This window comes from Lissotriton vulgaris, chromosome 9 (genome assembly GCF_964263255.1).
Source record: "Lissotriton vulgaris chromosome 9, aLisVul1.2, whole genome shotgun sequence".
In the NCBI taxonomy this organism is placed as follows: domain Eukaryota; kingdom Metazoa; phylum Chordata; class Amphibia; order Caudata; family Salamandridae; genus Lissotriton; species Lissotriton vulgaris.
In genome coordinates, this window is record NC_141697.1 from 322,597,015 (window position 1) to 322,618,914 (window position 21,900).

At 40.0% G+C, this 21,900-nt stretch overlaps 1 protein-coding gene across 3 annotated transcripts in view; it reads right to left on the reverse strand.

Annotated features, from left to right (window-relative positions):
* Positions 1–21,900, reverse strand: part of KCNK10 (potassium two pore domain channel subfamily K member 10) — a 374,564-nt gene that overhangs the window by 40,814 nt on the left and 311,850 nt on the right. For all 3 annotated transcript variants that reach the window (XM_086937620.1, XM_086937619.1, XM_086937618.1), the window contains one exon: positions 6,931–7,117. In XM_086937620.1, coding sequence (XP_086793746.1) covers positions 6,931–7,117 — 187 coding nt within the window. The remainder of the gene's footprint in view (positions 1–6,930; positions 7,118–21,900) is intronic.

A 21,900-nucleotide genomic window follows, 5' to 3' on the forward strand; every position in this document is an offset into this window, starting at 1 on the left:
AACCTAGAATTCTCAGAGGTTGAGTGTCTGGGTAAACATACGTGTAAGAGAAGGAGTGGGAGACCCAATAGACCCTTGAAGGCTAGGGCAATTAGTACATTAGCTGGTAAAGATGCCTACAAGGGGATTTTTTCTCTACTCAATTTTCTTTGTGAATTATTTCACTAAAGGATTTGTTTTCTGTTTATTCAGTCACAATTTCCTTTTGTACATATAATTTGAAATAGTTGTCCACATCATTGACAATGAGATGCTTATAACAACAAATGATTCTTAAATCTCAGTCACTATTTGTTGATGTATGATCATACATGTAACAGTTTTTTGTACCCTTGAAGAAGTTCTTTATTATAAATTTATGTTTCAAAAAGTTTATACCCGTGTGAAATAATCATTGGTGGATTTGTTCAGGCTTAAATAAGTCCATTTAACTTCTGAAATAACCCGAAGTAAGGTACTGGTTAGAGCTTACGACCAATGTTTGCTTATAGATACTAGACTGGGTAGAGAAAAAATACCTTGTAGGCATCTTTACCAGCTAATGGGTAAACATACAGCACTAGATTCATGCTTGGTGCAAGGTCATTTACCAGTGTGCATCTGGGATGTGGAAACCGCCCTGGCCAAACCCAAATACACTTCATAACTTTTCAGCGTAGACGAGTGCAAACATTCACCATCAATCTGAGAGAGTTTACACCCTCATATTTTATTCTGTCCCGTATGTAGTATAAATATACTTTACTATCAAAAATAAAATGAAGATGCAATTCTGCAAGAGAATGCAGAAATATCAGTCCAGTGCACACATGATTATTCTACCCTATCCAGGTTTATGACTCTACAACAGCATGCAGTAAACACTGTGCACTGAACTTCCCATGCAAAGTGCTAACTTATTGCTTGCACTGATTAACGTGCAACATTTGAGCATAAACACCCTGCAATATACATGCATATTGTTCCCTAATTGTTTTTGACAGATACCCACGTTCTACAAAAATGTTCCATATTTTGTAAGATGAAAAATATGCACAAGGCATGTGAACATACATTGTACATTTTATATTTGCATTACTGTGTTCCAGTAAGTAGCAATACAAAAACAATGCAGTGGCACACACACGCTGATATAAAGCTATGGAAGGCCGTGATCTGGAAGTGAAAGTCTCTCCCAGTTTGGAGTCCTACTGGGATGACATTACAAAGCCTGGGGATCGGAAACTTTATTTCCAGCTCAGAGTGGGGTCACTCCCAATTAGATCATTAACAGGCAGATGGGCTGAAGCCAATTCCAATGTTTGTCCGGCTGGTAAAAATGGTCCTGAGACCATTACCCATCTACTTTTTGTCTGTAGGGCCTACTCTATGCCACAAACAGTTTGGTTAAGAGCAATGTGCAAACTGCTAGGCACTAGGGACAGTAAGGTGGCCCAAAGATTCATTTGCACTAGCACTTTGCCGGTCATCTCAGTAGCAGCTGCCAAATTTTTGGGGTGGGCATGGGCAATTAGAAGGAAATGTGTATCCTGCGCTGTGACCAATTTTATTTGTGTTGTTATGAGAGTCATTTTGCGATTTTATGCGTCTTGCTTGTTTTATTGCTGTTTTTTAATAGTCCGTCAAAATGTTTTGTACATCTATTTTTAGAAAAATTGTTCTCTTTTTAACCTTTAATTGTGCCATATCTATTGTAGCTTGTAAATGTATTGTACATAAAACAAATCTGATGTGCTTTTATGAGTTTTTATCTCGAATAAAGCAAATTTGACTGACTGACATAAAGTTAACAATACACTCCTTGTGTACACACAGTCCGTACTTCACGTGCTAATTCTTCTGTAATTGCAAGCTGTTGGCTATACATTGCACAACCATACCCATTCTACCCTTGACATGTTCATTATTCATTGCCATACTGATTATTCTGTTAAAGCATATTATTAACAATATGATGTTGGTTGTAGTACTAAATATTGACCCCTATAATAAGGTGGTACACGAATATCGAAGGTAAGTGCATATAAGGAGTATAGATTTACTATTCATGAGTCTACATCTACATACTTTGAAGGCATATATATTGTGTGGGTACATATCTGTGGATTTATTTACATAACATTGATAATTAGCTTTTTTTGGATTCAATATTTTGCCATCGATATTCTGGTTTCGATATTCAGTTTGCACACCCCACAGGACATTATTAATCTGCACAGTGCAATGTATTCGTTTTTGAAGCATCAAATATATGATTCAAATGATGTTATAAGAGGCTCTACTGTTGAAATACAGGTGTGCGTCAAGTGATTGCATAGGAACACCACACCGAGGTTGGCCAGTATATAGTCAAGTGGTACGGCACCATTTTTTTGAACCTGTTTTATCTATTTTTTTAATGATATATATGTATCTCACAACCACAGCTGACTCAATAGTTTAGTTTCATATGCTTGGTGACTGCTTTGTGTCCCTCCCCTAGCATGATTAGATTGTTGGTACATGCTTTTATATTCTTAAAATGATTCAAGATGTCATTTGTACTTGAGATCGCAATGGTTTAATGCTATTTTTAATTGTAGATATATTTATGTTTGATTCCTTGTGTACTTTGATGTTTTTTTTTTATAAATGACCGAATAAAGATAATATGAAGTAGTCAAGTGGTTTTTAGTTTAAGATAGATAACAACAGATTTGCTGAGAGTGAACATTTCAGAGCTACTCAGACTTTGGTCAGGGTGCCAGAGAAACCACACCTACGTGTGGACGATAAAAGTGATCATCCTCAGATGCCGAAAATGTCAATGCTGGAGACGTAAAGGCAGGGGGGGGGCTTTCTCCTGCAGCATCCCACTTAGGAAGCCTTGCAGGCCGCTAATGTGACTGGCCCATATTCCTGGAGAGATACTGATCAACAATTATACTGCACTTTGGAGGGCTCACCTACAAGCAAGAAAAAAATGGGCCCGTTCTAGACACAGTATAGAAGACAAATACACCATAATTGGGGTCCCAGGGGGCATTCATTGTTCTTGGCCCTGGTGCAACCGCACTTTCATCATAATTGTCAGCTACGCCCCCTGCAGCCAAGGTAAGTGTTTAGCAAGGCCATAATTTGATGGCGCCGTTCCTGCTGCTCTCCCAGCACAGCAGCTTTTGGAGGTGGAAATGAGGAATAACGTCGCACTGTCCTTGCTTTAGGCCAAAGGCCCGCATATTCTTTTGCAGCTCAAACAGGAGGATTTGTTTCAGTACGGCACGAAGGTGTGCTACTTATGCATGTTTTACTTTTTTTTTTCCTGCACATGGGTATTTCTTGTCTAGCTGCACACCCGTTTGATACTCAGGTTAGTAGTCCCCAAATAACAAGGAGAAAACTGAGCTGCAAACACACATTTTCGACCCCTCCTCTAAATTAGCTGAAATGCACAGCTGAGTCCAGGCATCTCAGGGGATAAGATAAATATTGTACTTAAAACGAAGGGAGCAAAACCCTGCCAGCTTGCTCGAAACATTCAGAGACAAGGGAGGGGGCCCTATACAATATTTCTGTTGATGATTGTCAGCAGATGAGACGTGGCTTACCAAACTACACTGCCCACGAACCATTTAGAAACGGCTGCGTACACAACTGTCATTTCTGTATTATTTAGGCACTCAATATGTTTACTCTGGCAACACCGGTCTCTTTGGTTATGACAAGAAAGCGCTTTGCATTGTATTGCTGTCGCACTCCAGTGTATGGAGTGGGCATTTCAGAAAAAGTGATTCAGGCGGATAGCACAGCTACTGGTCGGCCTCAAAATTCAGACCGAGCCCTCAGATGTCACTTTAAAGGACAGGAGAGGTGTGGCGATTTTAGAATTCTGTCCTATTCTTTTCCTTAAAATCTGCCCTTCCTCTAGGCTACCATTTCCTTAGACCTCAAAGATCTTTTCTGGAAATTTCCCGTTCACTTTGCCTTGGTAATTTTGTTCAGACGACTTTGCAGGGTTCCAAAATTCTGCATCTTTTCAAAGGCTTGTGGATCTATTTTGATGCCACAATAGAATAGGGTGGAGGTAGTCTGCAATATTGAGTAGGAACTATTGACATACCTTAATGACGTAGCCAAAATATAGTACTAAAAAATGTCAGTAGGCAAGTGCGCATAGGAAAGTCTAGATTTGCTATTCTTAATTCCACGTCTACATACCTTAAAGATATATATATTGTCACTGTATATATGGGAAGTTAGCTACAGAAAATCTATACCTACTTAACTATCAACATTTTTGTCCTCAATACGTTCGTTATGATATTAAGGTATAACGATGTTCCCTACTCACTTGTCGGGACCCACATTCAATAGGGCACAAAATGGGCCCAAGAATATTATTTGTGAATTATTATCATTATTTTAACGTGTGTGCATGCCATGGAGGATAGAATACAAAAATAATCTTTGCAACTGTTTTGTTTGTGAGATTTCCTTCAGAAGTAACTGAAGGAAATTAGGCTCACTTTCCATAAAAGATGTGATATGCATTAATTGTATAACTGGGTGAGAAACACGTTTGTGGTTGATTGTATTTTTACCATGGTACCCATAAAGAGGTCATTAATATGAAGGATGCACACAGTGGCGGCTCCTCAGCTATGGCAGAGGAGCGTCGCCCCACTGCTTTTAAGCGGTGCGAAGTAGAAACATAAAATGATAAGAACTTTGAGCTATTATCATTTTATGCTTTGCGCTGCTCTGTGGGTGGGCGGGACTGCTCTGCTCTCGGAGCAGGGGAGGAGTGGTTTGCCCACTCCTAAGTGTGCAGTGACTGTTTGGTCGGCACTCTCAGGCCACCCAAACCAGTCATGCGCACTTTCCCCATTCTCCATACAGGCCCCGATTCCCTGGCTAGGCATCCAATCTGGACACTCATACCAATCACAACGCTGCACTGCAGCGTGTGATTGGTTAGGGGAGAATGGGTGCTTACCAATCACAACACTGCATTGCAGCGGTATGATTTGTTAGGGGAGCCTGGGTGCTTAGCAATCACAACACTGCATTGCAGCGTTGTGATTGGTCAGTTGTGGCTGCTGTGTTTCCTGTTCCTCGAGTTCCAAGAAGAGATCAGGAGCAAGGTAAGTTTAATTTATTTAATGTTTTTTTTATATTTTCCCTCAGCGTGACCCCCCCACTACCCTCTGACGTGCCCTCCCCTGCGACCCCCTGCGCCCGCCCCCCCTTCCTCAAGCCATGCTGACGACCAGTGGATGCACACACACAAAACACATGCACAAACATACTTACACATACATTCAACTATCAGTACACATACAGCAATTGACTTTTGGACGCCTGGACAGCCATTGGGTACTCTGGTTTAGATAGTTTTAGGTATAATGGCTAAGATGGCTGGCCACCAAACTGGTATCATGCCATGAATGCAAAAACCATAAAACTAGCTCCACACAGTTATTTTACCTCTCCCCACCCCTAAATCCATTTCCCACCAACCCCTCCATGCACCGATCTTTGTTTGTTAGGTTTTTTTTCCCCAACAAGATGTAGCTACAAAGAGCTGCCTAGACACTTGCTTTAGTTTTTGCACTTCTGCGCCCGTTATTTGTTAATTTTACTTCATTATTGTAAAATGCGTGTTCACTGTGATACAGCTGTAAAGTAAAAAAATAAACAAGCACTGCACAGCCAGGAGCATTTGCCTCTAAAAGGCAAAACCCATTAGTGTTGCCAATGCTTTTTTTGAGCAATCGTGCCAGCAGCTGGGAGTTTTGACCTGTATGATGACGCTGTAATCCTCTCATTTACTGTAGCAAATGATTTCAGCTACTTTTGTGAGCGTGGGCTTCATTTTAGACAGTTTCTGTCAGACTGATTGGTGCAAGGGCTAAAGATGATCTCAGGGACTCAGCCCACCTGGGAGGTTCTGTGCTATGAAGTGAGATGAAACATCAAACACACAAGAAATGCACTGGGTGGCTGAGAATTCTTGTGTCAAATTATAAAACAAAGAAATGTTTCTCATCCAATAATAAAAAAAATCTTCCTGGAGAAATGAAATCACTTCACATTCAGATGCTGTTTTCCCTGATCTTAAAGACAGTTGCCTATTAGGACACATTTTAAATCATCCAAACTACAGTAAATCTACTGTGCTGGGTGGTGTGCAGATTTCAGACGAGTGCAACGGTAAATGATTGACAAGGACTGCTACACCTGCATTTAGCCTCCTTGTCTTTAGGCAAGCCCACCTCTAACTTTTCCCTAAGTGGGGAGAGCTCAATAAAACGTAAATGACGGCCAATGCCAAAGAAAATCAACATTTAGTTAGAATGTGTGTATTTACTACTCCTCAGATCTGCCATCACTCTAGTCTGCTTACTCCTGTACAATACTCATTGTTCATTCTATAGAAAAGCAGTCAATTGGGTTTTTCTTCATGGGGTTGCTGCTGTGCTCCTCCTCGCATGGGAAGGGAATAGGCCCATCCATATATACCCTGGGTTACATATATTTCATTGGAAAAGTTATAAATCCACCCATATTCTGCTTTGCGGTATTCTGAAGGTAGGCGTTCAATAGTTTACATGTATTTGATTGCAGAACTACTACGTAAAATCAACATTTTTCTTACATTTTTAATTTACTTGCCTTTTTTATATAGTGTCCCTGGAGCGTCAAGTTAATCAAGTGACCTGGCTTAGTTATTGCAAACTTCAAGAACTGCATCAGTTTCAACACTGTCTAAATTTCACATCCCTTCCAGCAACTCCAAAGGTAGGATATTAACTCATGAATAAATGTAGACATGTGAAACTGCCTAACACCCCCATAGAGGTACTCACACTAGGGAATGCCACAACTCCCAACCTTAAAACTAATATTGCTAGACAGTTTTGTCCTCTCTTTCACCCATCAATTGCTCACCTGCTACAAAGTCACCAAATCCAATAGTTGTCAGAGTTACAACCACATAGTAGATGGAGTCCAACGCCGTCCAGTCTTCAATGTGCTTGAAGATGAATGCCGGAATGGTCACAAACAGCACACACCCCGCCAAGATGAAGAGGATGGTGGAAATCACCCGGATCTTGGTCTGGCTCACCTGCTTCTTCTGGAAAAAAAGAATAGGAACTCAGACTTCTGTGTTTTTCTTTACATGAAACTTTTCATTCATGATCATTACCATTGAAGGCCAGCACACTGAAGGCTCCTACTATGCACTTAACCTTGCACAAACACAGTGGTCTATGGTAACAAAGATGATCTTGAAATTTACTACTGCAAGGGGGCGACTTTATGGATTATATATATATATATATATATATATATATATATATATATATATATATATATATATATATTTTTTTTTTTTTTTTTTTCCAAATCCAAAGAGGGTCCTTCCGGGATTGTTCTCCCGTCGTCAGTTGGCGCGTTTTTCGGCAGACCCAAAGCCAAACTTTTTTAATGTCCAAAAACCAGTTGCTCATAAGCAATGCGTGCACTCCGGAGTATGGATGCTAAATTGTATTCCTTAGGAAACGTTACGCGTTTCAACACCAGTTGTGCCTTGATCACACCTGGATGATGCATCCCAAATTTGCTCCCGGTATTTACTTTGATGATTATGCCTGAATATGTTTGCCATTCCCTGGAACATTTTACAAAAACAAAAGCATTGCTGTGTAGAATGTTTATCCTCTCTCCAGAAACAATAAAAGAATGTCACATCTCTGCTGGGACTTTTTTTTAATCACTAATTTAGCTTGAAAAAAAGTACAAAAACAGGCAAGCCCCTATTTAGTGAGCTGGTTATGCTGAGGTCAACCATATGAGCAAAACCAGGACGATGTTGCATTGACTACTGTACCTGTGCCTGACCCTAATATGGCCTGCAGACTGGACACAAGCGTCTTTTGGGCGGTGGGTACCACTTTGGCATTACCCATTGTCACTAATCAAAACATTACAATGCAAGAAATGAATAAAAAAACTTATTTGACAGCTCACAGTATGTAAGGATAAGCGCTACAGACTTTTAAAGTTTGAACCCGAAAAATATTTCATTTGAGTAAGGTAGAGTAAGCAAATCTCAATAATAATATAAAATATGCTTTGGTAGTCCTTGAGTAAAATAGTCCTCAGAGATTAAGTACTAATCATCACATACATTTATGTTAATGTTGTTGAAAACAAATGAAAGCCTCTATTTAATTGCGAGGCAGCAGAGAACATAGGGGCACATGCATCATTGCAAATTGCATTTGCGAATGGTGCGATTCGGAAAAATCGTCCGTTTGCGAATGCAATTTGAATTTTTGGGATGCATGAAGGGTGAAGGCCCTCGCAATTTGAAAATTCGCAAATATTTGCGAATTCTCAAATTGCGATTGCATTTAAGGAATCGCATTTTGAGATTTCTTAAATGCAATGCATGAAATGTTTAAAAATTGCGAATTCGCACTTAGGTGGAGCAAATTACCATGAGGTTGAACCTCATGGTAATTTGCAAAAACTTTCAAAAATGCACTTTTGTGATTTTTCAAAGTTTCATGTTGTGCACACACATGCCCTTAGGGCATGTGTGTGCACAACATATGTGCACAGATTGATTTCAGGGATGCAACAGGGTGTCCTTTGGACACCCCTGCACCCTTGAAATCGCATTCTCAATTTGCGATTCGCTAATTGCTAATCGCAAATTGAGAATGTCTTCCCATTCATTCCTAATGAATGGGGAGGTATTCCTTCATTGTGATTCGCAATTTGCGAGTTGCAATTAAGGAATAATAAGAAATCACAATTTATTTAGCAATTTCTTCTTTATTCATAGCCTTTTGCGATTCCTTATTAGGGATTCCTTATTTTTTGCTAATAAGGAAACGCAAAGGGCAATGTTGATGCATGTGGGCCATAGACCAGCCAATACTTTGTTCCATGGTAACAAGCTCTACTCTGAAGTAAGAGTGAAGCCGCCATTTTGTGGTCTTTGTTATGATGATCCAACTGTTTTAACCTTTTAAATAAATAAGTGCCAGCTCAGCAATCCATTTAAATTAAAAGTGAATTGGTTTACAGGTTTGTTTTTCCAAGATTACACTTGGCCAAACAATGGCAATTTTGAAGTTATCTGCCGAAAAAACAAATTGTGTTCAGGCCATGCTAGCCGTCAGAAAGAGAAGCAAGTAACCCTTGTAAACATGAAAACATTAAATGTTCAGTTCACTTAAGAAGATAGCACTTTCTAAGTTTAAACAAATCCTGCGGTTAGGTGAGATTAGATGAAGGAATCTATTACAGTGACTTCATAATTGGAATTCTTTGGTTTGAATACCAGCTTCCAATTTAGTTACAGTTTGCCAAGCTGAATAAAACACTTAATGCACCTGTTCCATTAGCTCCCTTTACGACGTGAGCTCTGCAAGAAAATATTTTAATTTATACTGAGACAATATGAACCTTTCAATTTAATTTCATCCTTATTTTGTCCCTCTTCCTCGAAACGACCTACACAGCTCTGAGGCAATCTGCTTTCCATTACAATGCGCCAGACTAGAAGTGGAATAAAGCGACAACGGCACAGACATTTGAATCCACTTCACTTGAAATAACTTTGCTCTGGGAATTAACAGGTGGGAGTTCAATTAAGCAGCACCTGCTCTTTGCCACCCCCACCATACCCCCCTCCACCACCCCCACACACACAGACAGTGCCTAAGAATGTCTGAAGTAAATGGGAAAGCAGATACATATAAAGGTTTTAAAAAAGAGATAGGGGAAATGTCTTCAGAACAGACAACAAAGGGGGAAAAAAGTGGAGGGAGGGAGAAGGGGCAAGAAGAATATAGCCAGAGGGAGATAGAGTGGAAGGTGGAGGAGGAGTGCGTTATTGCATAGAAAAAAAGAATGAGTAAAGGGGTGGGAGGGGGTGTTATAAAAAAAAGAGCAGAGATATTAGAGTGAGAAGGGCAAACATGGAGTAGATGAAATGTTACAGAAAGGGGCGGAGAAATACTAGGGCTTGAGTAAGAATAATCTATCATCACATAGGGAAAACAAGGTAGGGGCGAGGGACAGATTGAAAAGAGCAGTGCCATAGATGTGGCCAAGTAGAGGAGACAGAAGGCCATAGAATTAATAAATAGAAATAGAGAGGACGGGAAAATGCAGAGAGAAGGGAGGAGTTTCAGACTGAATGAAACAGAAAAAGAGAGTGGTTGACATGAAAATGCTGAGAATGAGAGACAGTCACAGGGACGCAACACATTTAGAGACAACCTGACTGTCGCATGAATAGACAACAGGGCCATACAGATACATACATACAGACATGAAATACAAACATCCCTGACTAGGGACGTTGATTATCCTGCGTAGGATAGCCCGTGTTACCAACCAGCAGTGGATGGTTCCTTTCTTTGCACGGCCAACCTAACCATCCAATGTGGGACTTTGGCTGTCCTAACCGGACACTGGCATCAAAGACTGCCCTATGGCCACGCCTTCCAGCCTAGCCACTCTGGGTGTCCCCTATGGGCCAACCCATATATAGAGACAAGTTGGTTTCTCATTTTTGTTGATGGAACTCAAAAGAACCATGTTTGGTTCAAGCGAGAACTCAAGTCCAGACTGTTTGAATGAACAGATCACCTCACAGCAGCTATCAACGCCAGCGCCTTCAGACCCTCACAGGTGATTTGCAGCACTTTATAAAAACATGATTGATTGATGTTTTGTTGTTTTTTAGGGGGAATGTTGCGATTTTGTGTTTTTTGCATGAGTTACTATTTTCTAACTATTGAGGCAAATGGATACTTTTCAATTTTTTTTGTCTTTACTGTTTTTCTGGAAATCTTCACCATATTCCTAATGCCGGGACTCTGCTCCCCACAGCAGATGTTCGTCTTGCACCACATGCAATACAGAGTCGAAATGTTCAGACGGGGATATTGTTTCTCCTGTAACACCTCTTATGGCACTGTCTATTGAATTTTTGTTTTCTCGCCTCCAGTGTGCTTTTTCGTCCGATCCTACAGGAATCTTCCATACTCCCTCTTGTGCTTTGACTTCAAGTATTGCCTCATTGTAGTGCCAAACAAGACTCCACTCTGTCCCCACTCAGCTTCTGCTCTCAGAGCTTGTAGGTAATCAAACTGACATTCTACTTTTTATTGCCTAGGGGATGGCTAAAGAACTGACTGTCCCTTTACCTCTTTACTCTTCCTAGGGCATTGGACTAATTATTCCTCCTCCTATAGTGCAGCAGAGGAAGGTCCTGTACTATCCTGGGATTTCTCCTTCCCATGTCTATACCATTTCTGCTGCAAATTGAGCAGTGAGTATTAGTATCCTCTGCTCAGGTCTCCTGCTCCTCAGAAAATGGTGGATGTTTTTTCTTTTGTCAAGGAAAAGGCATGTTTTGTGGTGGATTGTTAGCTGAACTTTCAACCAATGAATTCAGAGTCTGCTGGCTCACTCTAGAGACCAAGAACACAGTGCAACACAAAAATAGCTGAGTTCACTATATCCGCACCCCCCTCCCAGGATTGATTTTGATGTTAGTCCACATCTAAGTGGACATTTTTATGAGAAGGATTTTAACTTTTTAAAATTTTAATGTCATCAAAAGGTGTCAATAGTTTGCAAACTATTTTTTTGAGGCTGGGGACTCGCCACATCAGAAATGATGCCCCAACTCTAGGGCCGCTGTACCAAAACTGCTGACAATGAAAAGCCTCAACGTTGGTCCAATGGTATCATAGTCCGTGGTGATATAAAAATGGGTGCTAATTTGTTTGTGGCAAGCCCACAGCCTCATAAAATAGACAGCAGATTCCAGGGACATGGAAAAGCTTTATTCTTTTTGATTTAATCTTTGGTGGCCCTTGCGCGATTCCACCACTAAGGTTGAGTTTTGCTTTTTTAGTACACAGGAACCGTGCCTCTTGTCACCAAGAAAAATCTTAATTTGCGACCAGCCAACCAGAGATTGAAGGGTCTTGAACCTAAAATGGGTGTTGAGAGTAGAAAGCCCCAATCAATCAAGGGAGGTATTAACTTTTTAAATTTTTGTGTTGCGAAGATGGCGCTTGGACGAAAACTGCCAAGATATAAGTATGCATTAACCCTTTCATGACTATCCAACTTCTTTTTGTAATGCAAATATCTCAAATACCGCTAAACGGAATTATAGTAAATCAAGAAAAGCACACTTTCTATGTAACGTTCTCCTGTCATGACACATTTGGTGTTGGTCTGTCTTTGGGGTCCCAAGCTATTGCCACATCAAAAAATACCTTTTCGGTGATAAACGTATATATCTTTTATTACTAATGTTTTTGCTTAGTAATAACATGCACAGGCCACTTTGTGACACAACATCTGAATTTCTAATGTGTTTATACGTGTATATTTCTTACAACTTATGCTTATGAACACCTGAATAAACTCGAGCTATCACTTCACCAATATTACAAGCTCTGTCTATTCACTAAATTTATGTTGCTAATTGCAAAATAGTATAATTATTCCTATTTTTATTTGTTACCTGTAGAGGAGAATTCATTGCTGATGGGACACTTCTAAGAAGGAAGAAGCTATATGCCCGTGGACGTGAAGCACTGACAAAGCGAGGGCTGAACACACCCAATGGAGTTAAAGTATGACGAGGATTGGATACATTTTCTCAGGTTAACAGACAGTAAGATTTTGGTAGGGTGTTTTTAATTTATTTTGTATTTTTATAAGATTGATAAATTTTTGCATCCAGTTTATTAATTATTTAGCAATGTTAATGTTCTACTAATCTTTCTAATAGGTTAGCGAACATTAAAGAATTGTAATACTACGGGTCCACAAGATATTGGTGGGGGAAGGAGTAGAACTTGACATGGTAGGCTGAGTTCAGGCGCTCCTAATCGCTCAAAATCGTTTTATGAGGTTGGTCACAGGATGGGGGTGGTTGGGGGGGAGGGGTTTTTTTTTTCTTTCTTTTTTTTTGGGTAGGGTTGTTACAAAATGGAAAAGTGGACACAAGATCTCCCTACTAGACGGCTGTGATTGACTCTTGCTGAAAGATCTTTGATTCCTCATGGTTAACGCCGCCCGGCCTCCAGGATGTGGGCACTCGGGCTGTGTAACGAGATTTTAAGAGTTTGCGCGTTGCAGCTGCCGGGTGTGGAACTATAGAATGTGGAATATGTAACTTTTATATTGCCTGCAATAAAAATGTATTAAAAAAATAAATAAAAATTAAAGAATTGTAATACACCTTTGTTGTGCGTGCTCATTCCTGGACCAAGAGGGTAGGTCGAATCTAATTCAATCCTGCTATGGTCTCTGGCAGGTGTGAGGCAGCCACTGCACTAGCCCTTCCTCACAAAATAGCCCAAAATAGCGCTTAGGCGGGCCGTTGATGCCCCTGTCTGTCTTCCCTGATCCTCAGACCCACAGACTATGTCAGTGGGTCTAGCAGCCATGGAGAATCTACAGGCTGAACCACATTTCTTAGTGGGCATACTTGTTCATCATATCACCCCACAGAGTAGGGTTGAATGGTGCTTTAGATGCACCTCCCCAAAGAATAATGCTGATATACAAAGTATATTTCCACACATATTAGAACATTATGGAATGTTGAGAGCTCCACTGAACACACTGGAGTAGCTCTGGGCTTAAAATGGGACTATGTCTCGTTACTACGAATGCGCTTTTCATGCATTCCATTACAACGACCACTTTGTTTCAAAGCAAACCATTACATCGCAAGTCTTTACAAAGACTTACTGTAGAGGGCGCTCTGGACTTAGGAATACTATTATTTACTATTCCTACTCCAGTTTGTGCAACAGCAGGGAAGGTGTTGGATTGTAAATCACCAGCGCGCCCCATACAGCAAGTCGTTGAAACGACTTGCGATGTAATGGAATGCATTGTAGCGCATTCGTAGTAAACATTGTCTCCCTTATAATGGCTTGTATGAGCCCCAAACTCTAACATTCCAATGTTTGTCTTTATGTTTCTCCTTTTTTAATTTAGATCATTCTACCCTCAGTGGGTGAAATGTTTCTAATAGCCTTATAGCCCGTCTGCCTCAAGCTATACCGGTTGTTAATGGCTCTCTCCCTTGTTATATGCCCTCTCCTTTGGCTCGGGCCTATAACTCGGGATCAGGGCCTGTAACAACCGGTAGAGTCCTCGGCAGTGGGCTATAAGGTTATATTTGAACATTGAAATGTTGAGAGCTCCATTGATGACAATGGATTTGCTCTGGGCTTATAATAGCTGGTATAAGCCTGGAGCTCCAACATTCCAATGTTTGTCTTCATGTTTCTCCCTTTTTAATTTACAACATTCTACCGTTATTGGGTGGAATGCTCGATTAGCCTTACAGCCCTTCTGCCTCAGAAAATACTGTTTGTTAAAGTCCTTCTCCCTCTAGCCGCAACTCAAGTTCAGGGCCTTTAGTAACAGGTGTATTCCTCTTGGCGGACTACAAGGTTTTATGATACTGCAGAGAAGTGAATTGCTAGAAACTTAAAATGAAAATTCTTTCAGCAGAATGCAAAATGTTTCAAATTTGAACTAGCTGTACATTAATGATAACATGCCATAAAAAACTGAAATATTAATTTGGCTGCAGATTTTTAAACTTCTTTTGGGTCAAATAGATAACTACCATTTAATGAATGTTTCAGGTAGATGAAGGGCACACAAGATGCATAATTAATGTCAACAAGTGCAAATAGCTGCTCAACAGTTGCCTCCCAACCTTTCAATAAGAACCTGCAGCAGGAAGGACCAATCTAAGGCTCATTGAATTTAAATCTCAGCACGCATCCTTAATCTACTTATATTAGCCTAAAAAATGACCCTTCATTTGATGATCAACCTCATGCCTTCTATTATCGTTGCGATAGAACACACCCAGAGGAAAACAGCCTAACCAGTACTGTACTGTTGTTGTTATTGTTGTTATTTTTATTATTATTAACTCCTTAACCGCAGGGCGAATTTCGCCGCGGTGGGGGAGTTCGAAAGAGTGGGCGGGGCTGCGTCGGCGAGCACGGAACGGGTTAAATATTATTATCATTATTACCTTACATAATGGAACTCATTTATTTGACTTCAAAGGAACAAAGTTTGCACCCGCTCAGTTAAGGTAAGAGCTGGTGTGCTTGATATCATGTACATATCTGTGCAGCAGGTGATCAACCCACACTGCTAGCTTGTTGACCAGATAGGGTAGACTCAGCCTGAAACTGCTATGGAGTCTATCACACAGTCCGAGACATCTGTATATGTTGCCCAAGAAGCAAGCTCCACCAGGCAAGGGAATAGGAGTCTTTAGACCTGGTTACCAGTAGGCTGATAAAAATCACATAAAAAAAACCCAATAAAAACCCAACACCTAGGTGTTCAGAATTTAACTCATTCAATAATTATTGGCTATTACATTTTTAGTGAACAACAAAAAATGCATATCCCAGAAAACACTGGGCCTTTTCTCCTTGTTAAATGTTGGCCGGCTTGACCTGTTGCCAATGTAATGAGGGGTACAATCTTTAACACACCTGGTAATTAGTGAGTGCAACAAACATCACACCACTTACAATTAAAATCTCTGCACAAACAACAGCCAAGCCTGAAGTTATCTGTTAAACAGACATGGAGACCATTGGACCAAATGCAGAACCTTGGGACAAACAGTATCAAACATACCCAACCATGGTATCTTCTGGACAGGCCGGCTTTATGGCAGAGCGACTGTGGAGGGGGCTCTGACTTTGGGGGAGGTGGGCTGTGTTTAGCAATAACTTATGATTGCGGAAATGAGGGGCCCTTTTGCCGGGTGTTCATGAGAAAATCAGAGGAAGTGGTCATGGGGGTGGGGCGGGATATGAAAAATGATTGTCGCACCGAGCGCCACCACGACTAAAGCTGGCTCTGCTCCTGGTTCTCAGGGACCACTGCCTGCCCTTAAAAAATTAAACGAAAAAATTTAAAATTTTACTTTTTAAATGCATCCCATTTTCCTTTAAGGAAAATTGGCTGCATTAAAAAAAAACGCTTCATTTAAAAGCAGTCCCAGACATGGTGGTCTGTTGAGCCCAGCAAGCCAACATACCTGGGAGGGCCTGCCATTCCCAATGGGGTCACAAATTGCGAGAGGCTCATTAATATTCATGAACCTCTCAATTTGCGCCCCTATTGGGAATCGCTAACAGTGTGAAATACACTGTTGTACATTGGAAATAGCGCCTGGCAAATTGCGAGTCGCAAAAAACTTGCAATTTGCAAGGCGCTATTTCCACGGTCGTACATCTGGCTCTTAATCTTGTGTTAAAAAATGAAAAGCAATTTACTAAATCACTAATTGACTTTAATTATAATACATGGTAAATAAGAATAAATGTCACTGCAGGTGGGATATTTAATGTTTTTTTATTATAAATTGTTTAAATATATTTTAATAAATCACTTATTTAAACACATTTCATTTAATGTGAAGTAATATTTTTTCTTATTAGTTGTAGGTGTAAATAATTAATAAACAATATTTTACATTCATATTTTGCGTCAAAATACTCTAATATTGTTTTAAAGTGGAATAAACTTTTTTAATGTTTCCTATACTTTCCCATAAGGAGGCCTCAGTCCCTGATGAGGTGGTCTCTGCCTATGTGAAAAAGTTATGAGCAGTAATTTTACAATCGTAAATCCTGGTGACGGAGGCTCCACTGGGGTTAGGGACTTGTAAGTCTACATCTAAGAGTATGTGTATATTTACTTTTGTGACCTTGGCCCATAATTGCTTTGTTTAAAGAATGTGATACAATGGGCTACGGTAACATAGAGAGATTTCCCAACTTGCCAGTAACTTTGCCCAATCTTTGAAATGTCATTCCTCTTTATTACTTTTTCTGATGGACCCTGGGTTTCTTTTCTTGCTGAGCCTACGGCTTGTGACCTGAGGTTGACAGGCATTTAATCACAGATACTGCCTAGGGATCGCTCTGATCAATGACATCAAGGCTCACTGTGCACACATGTATGATATTAGATAATACTATTTTTAATCAAGCAATTGGTTGATATAATAGCCATATGATTCAGGCAAGTGGTAAAATGTTTGCGCTAGATTTAATCCTTGGAGTGTGTCTAGCACATTGAAAATGGACACCAAACTATTATTTATTTAAAAAGCATCCCAAATTATTTTGCTCGAAGAAAACCTTAGCCCTCAATCAGAACTATTTGCTTTAATATCATTGTAATCTTTGAACGCAGTTCGTGGTAACTAAATTGTCCTGGGAATTTTAACTTCCATATTAGTGGTGGTCATAACTGCCATAAATCTCTCTAGATTAATTATTCATAAATGTGTGTAATTGCATTAGAAGCATAAACCAGGATTCAGTACTATTTTCTTCGCACAAAATACACCCTTGCACCCAAAAAGGGCCAGAGGACGTGTTTGCCGCTCGAGTAGATTTGTACTCAAGCGGCAGGTTTCTCAACGCGGACTGGTAGTTTCTCATCATGAGCAGTCGCGAGCATACGCAACCACTTGCAAAGAGAAACCTGACCTCCCCGCGTTGAGAATCTCGCCTATAGGTATATTTTACACGCTTGCGATCAGCAACTTGATGTTGCTGATCGAGAACGAGGAAAAAGTCTCGCTGGTATGGTGATTTTGCCCGCTCGCGGTCGCCAACTTGACGTTGAGGACCTTGAACAAGCAAAACATGCCCACCACGTGTTTTTGCATGGTGCTACATGCAACTCGCGTACCCCGTAGTAGCGCAAACTACGCATGCTCAGCGAGCGTAGCGTAGTCCTAGGCCCAGGGTTTCTCTTTTCTCTACAGAAAGGCATTGCCATTTGTACCAAGCTACCAAGGGTATAGGCAGGATTCCACTTTCAGGGGAAGATAGATTGTGTGACTATTGTAAGATCTCAGCCACAGCTCACATAAAGACTGAGGTTTCTCTATCCCATAGTTTAACAATCCAGTTTCATTCACTGAAGGGGCTAAAACATGGCATTTTCTGGCCTGCAATCAACTGAACTCCTTGTACCTGGTGTCTGCAATGAAACATATCAAATTAAGCCCCCATCACTAATTGGACGCTTAACTCCTGGCCCACTGCTTTACAATTATGCTCTGTTAAAGCTAGTGCACTTTGAAGGCATGAAAGGCGATACACAGCGTTTTACAAAACTCGCATTACATAAATAAAACAAGGTCTGAAAATTGAATATTTATTGTATAGGCATTAAGCAAGCATCTACAGATGCAAAACCCGGGCATTACAAATATCTGTAAAGTTTTAAACCTGCATAAAATGATTAAATTAACAGAAATGTACATCATTTTGGCACATGACTAGTTTAGTTTCTGCTTTACCAGCCTTTCAGAAGTAACTCCACATTACCGCAAAGGGGGGCAATTGCATCAATGGTGGAGTAATATTATAAACAATTTCGATAATGACCAAACAAAACATGATATCAGTCACAAAATCTGAGCAGGGTAATGGGCAGACAAAATATGAAGCCAGTCACTTAATCTGAGGAGGAAATGGGCAACAAAACGTGAAGTCAGTCACAATCTGAGGAGGTAATGGGCAAAAAAGCATGAAGCCAGTCACTTAATCTGAGAAGGGTCATTGGGCAAACAAAAGATGAAATCAGTCACGTAATCTGAGGCGGTAATGTACAAACAAAACATGAAGTCAGTCACGTAATCCAAGCAGGGTAATGTACAAACAAAACATGAAGTCAGTCACGTAATCTGAAGAGGGTAAAGGGCAAACAAAGCATGATATCAGTCACGTATTCTGAGAAGTGCAAAAGCGCAGCAAGTTTTCTTAGCAAATCATCAAATGAAATAGAATGAGGAAGAAAGAGAACAACACCAAATATTTAAGCATCAAAATGGTTTGTGGAAAGCTTGGCATTCTAGTGGGCTGTTGCAGCACATCACCACCCTTACACCAGGCCTCAATGTCAGCTTTAAGTGACATCAGCACAGGACTGTGCCTTATTGGCATCATTATGAAGAACAATACATAGAATTAAAGCAGGGTCACAGTGTTGATGTTATCATCATCATTAAATTCTTTATTCGGTTAATAGAATAATAAACCATAAAAGCACATAATCATTTTATATGGGTAACAGTGAATAAGGGGGATATTTTTCAGTGAGGGGTTCCGAGTGATGAAAGAGAGAATGACAGTTAAGTTTGAGCAGTCTGGAATATCACACACATATATATATATATATACTAGCAGCCCGTCCCGACATTGTCCGGGAGCAAAAGGCTGCTTCAGGGCCCCCGCCCGCCCCGCAGAAGAGTTGTCTGTGCAAGTCCTGGCCCTGTTCAAGTGATTTGACCCACTTGTGTTATTTTTTTAATTCGTATGTATTGTTTTCCGCGTTTTATGTTGTCCCCAAGATGTGAGAAAAGTATTGTGTCACCTGCTTATTGTTTTTTTTTCTTTCGAAGGCTCTTTCCGTGTGTTCGTTTTTGTATTCCTTCAAAGAAGTTTCCCTTTCGTTTTGTCAATTGTGTGGTGAAGTCCTGGCAGTGCTCGAGTGATTATGGGCAGTTGTGTTATTTTCGTTATTCATATGTCTTATTGTAAGCGTTTTATCTTGTCCGCAAGATGTGAGGAAAGTCTCGTAAATGCGCAGTCGGTTGGGTTTCTCCGTTAAGAAATGTCAGCTTTTTTTGTTCGTGTTTACCCCCCTGTGACGTCGTTGGTCAGTGGCTAATGGTTAAAGACTTTCTTTTTGGTAAGCCGAAGTCGTGTGTGTTTCTTTAGTGCGTTGTGATTGGTGTAGTATGCGATTAATCCTGCCCCCTGTGTGGCGTCATTTGACACTCCTCGTCGATGGAAGGCCCGCCCGTTTTTTATGCAAAGGGGTCAATGTTGTCTGGGTAACTGCAACAAATGTGTGTATATTTCTTATAGCGCGCACCTCTGCTGTTTTTGTATATATGGTGTTACCGCGCTGTATGTGTGAATTTAAATTCATTGAAAGCGCATTTCCGCTGTATGTGTTGGGATTTGCAAATGTTTGTTAGAAATTCATTGAAAGCGCATTTCCGCTCTGTCTGCATATTGTGCGTTCTAAATTCAGTGAAATCGCATTTCCGCTCTGTGTGCATATGTAAGTGTGTTGTGAAGTCGCTTGGCCTATGTTTGTTATTTGCACTTGGCCCGGCCCTGTAAACGCCCACATTTGTTGTTTGAGACGCCCACGACCACGCCCCCAAGGAACTACTTTACCACTCTTGCTTTTTTAATGTATATGGTGTACATATCTATAGCCTATGTCCTTCTGCCACATTTCCCCTTCCAAATGGTGTATTGGGTGTAGTGATTGGTGCATTACTTTTGTAGTTTACCTGGCTCAAAGGTTTGTGTTCTCTCTTTATAATAGTAGTATATATATATATATATATATATATATATATATATATATATATATATATATATATATATATATATATACATACAATTACCACTCTGGTGCTTAGATCCACCAAAAGGAGAAAAACACGAACTCCAAAATGACTTTCTCACTGCTGGCTGCAGTGACTTTTATTAAAGCTGGTGCGAGATGTTGTCAGACAGGATGATGCGCTTCGGCTAACGTGTAGCCTTGCTCACATACCTTGGCTGCTCAGACAACTACATTTAAATACATTGGTGTAGGTGATCACGTGATTACTGAAACTACACATACAATAATAAGTGAAGACATACTGCGAATGAAAAACTACAAATGAACTTTTTCTCTGTTACATTGTAGATTTAAATGCCGTAAACATTAAGTGCTCATTTTCTTTTTGAACTTTCTGTTAATTTAGAAGTAGAATGGTTTTATCTGTGCAAATACAACTACAATCTGGCTGTGGGATAAACCAAGATAATCATAATGTTCATAATAATAATGTTATTAAATAATCAACTGGATATTGTACATTGTTGACATAGGAGGCGGAGTATTCTGTATAAAATTAAATATACATTCAAAAGCAATTCTATGCACAAATGCGGAAAATCTGTAGCCTGCTACCTAAATATTCAATCTTGTGATTATAGCCTCAAATTAACAAGGTGTAGCTCTCCAGTCTAAATGTCAAGAACCAATTGGTGACCCACAGCTTGATAATGCCCAAAAACTGACAATATTATCACAGTATCAAACAAACAATATGTGCAAAGTAAAAGTTCTGTGCAAAGAAGTGTAGTTTTAAAAAAAAATCATCGTTCTAAACCAACAAGTGTATATCATAGACTGAGTTGTGCTGGTCGAGAAGGTTAGGTATAAATCAATGTTCCTAAAATGTCCCTCACCACATGGCCCTATGGATTCTCATTGCCTGAGGAATTGTTCTTTCCTCTTATTCAGCTCAATATATAGGGTCACACTTAGAAGGTGAGTAAAGACAACATATATAGAATCATTAAAGCCAATCAACATGAAAAATATAATGAAAGACATGGTGAAAAATGTGAAATATATATATATGTAACATATATATATATATAAAACATATGTATATATATATATAAAATATTATATATACATATATAATGCTCTTGACTAGATGTCTTTCTCGTCTATTTCATTTGGTTTTTCTTCTATATTTTTGGTTTGTCCCGCCTCTGGAGCATTGCTTCTTTACTAATCGGATGGATGGCTTGTTTTATTCCACTATTCGGGGAACTACTTTTTTCTTCTTTTTTTTTCAGCACGCTACCTGAGTGCATGTGCGTCCTCAAATACCCCCCTCGCTCTCCTTGTTACTTCCCCTCCCCCCCTAAAATTCCATTACATCAACCAGTTGTTATTTTTCTAATCCCTCCCCTCCCCCCC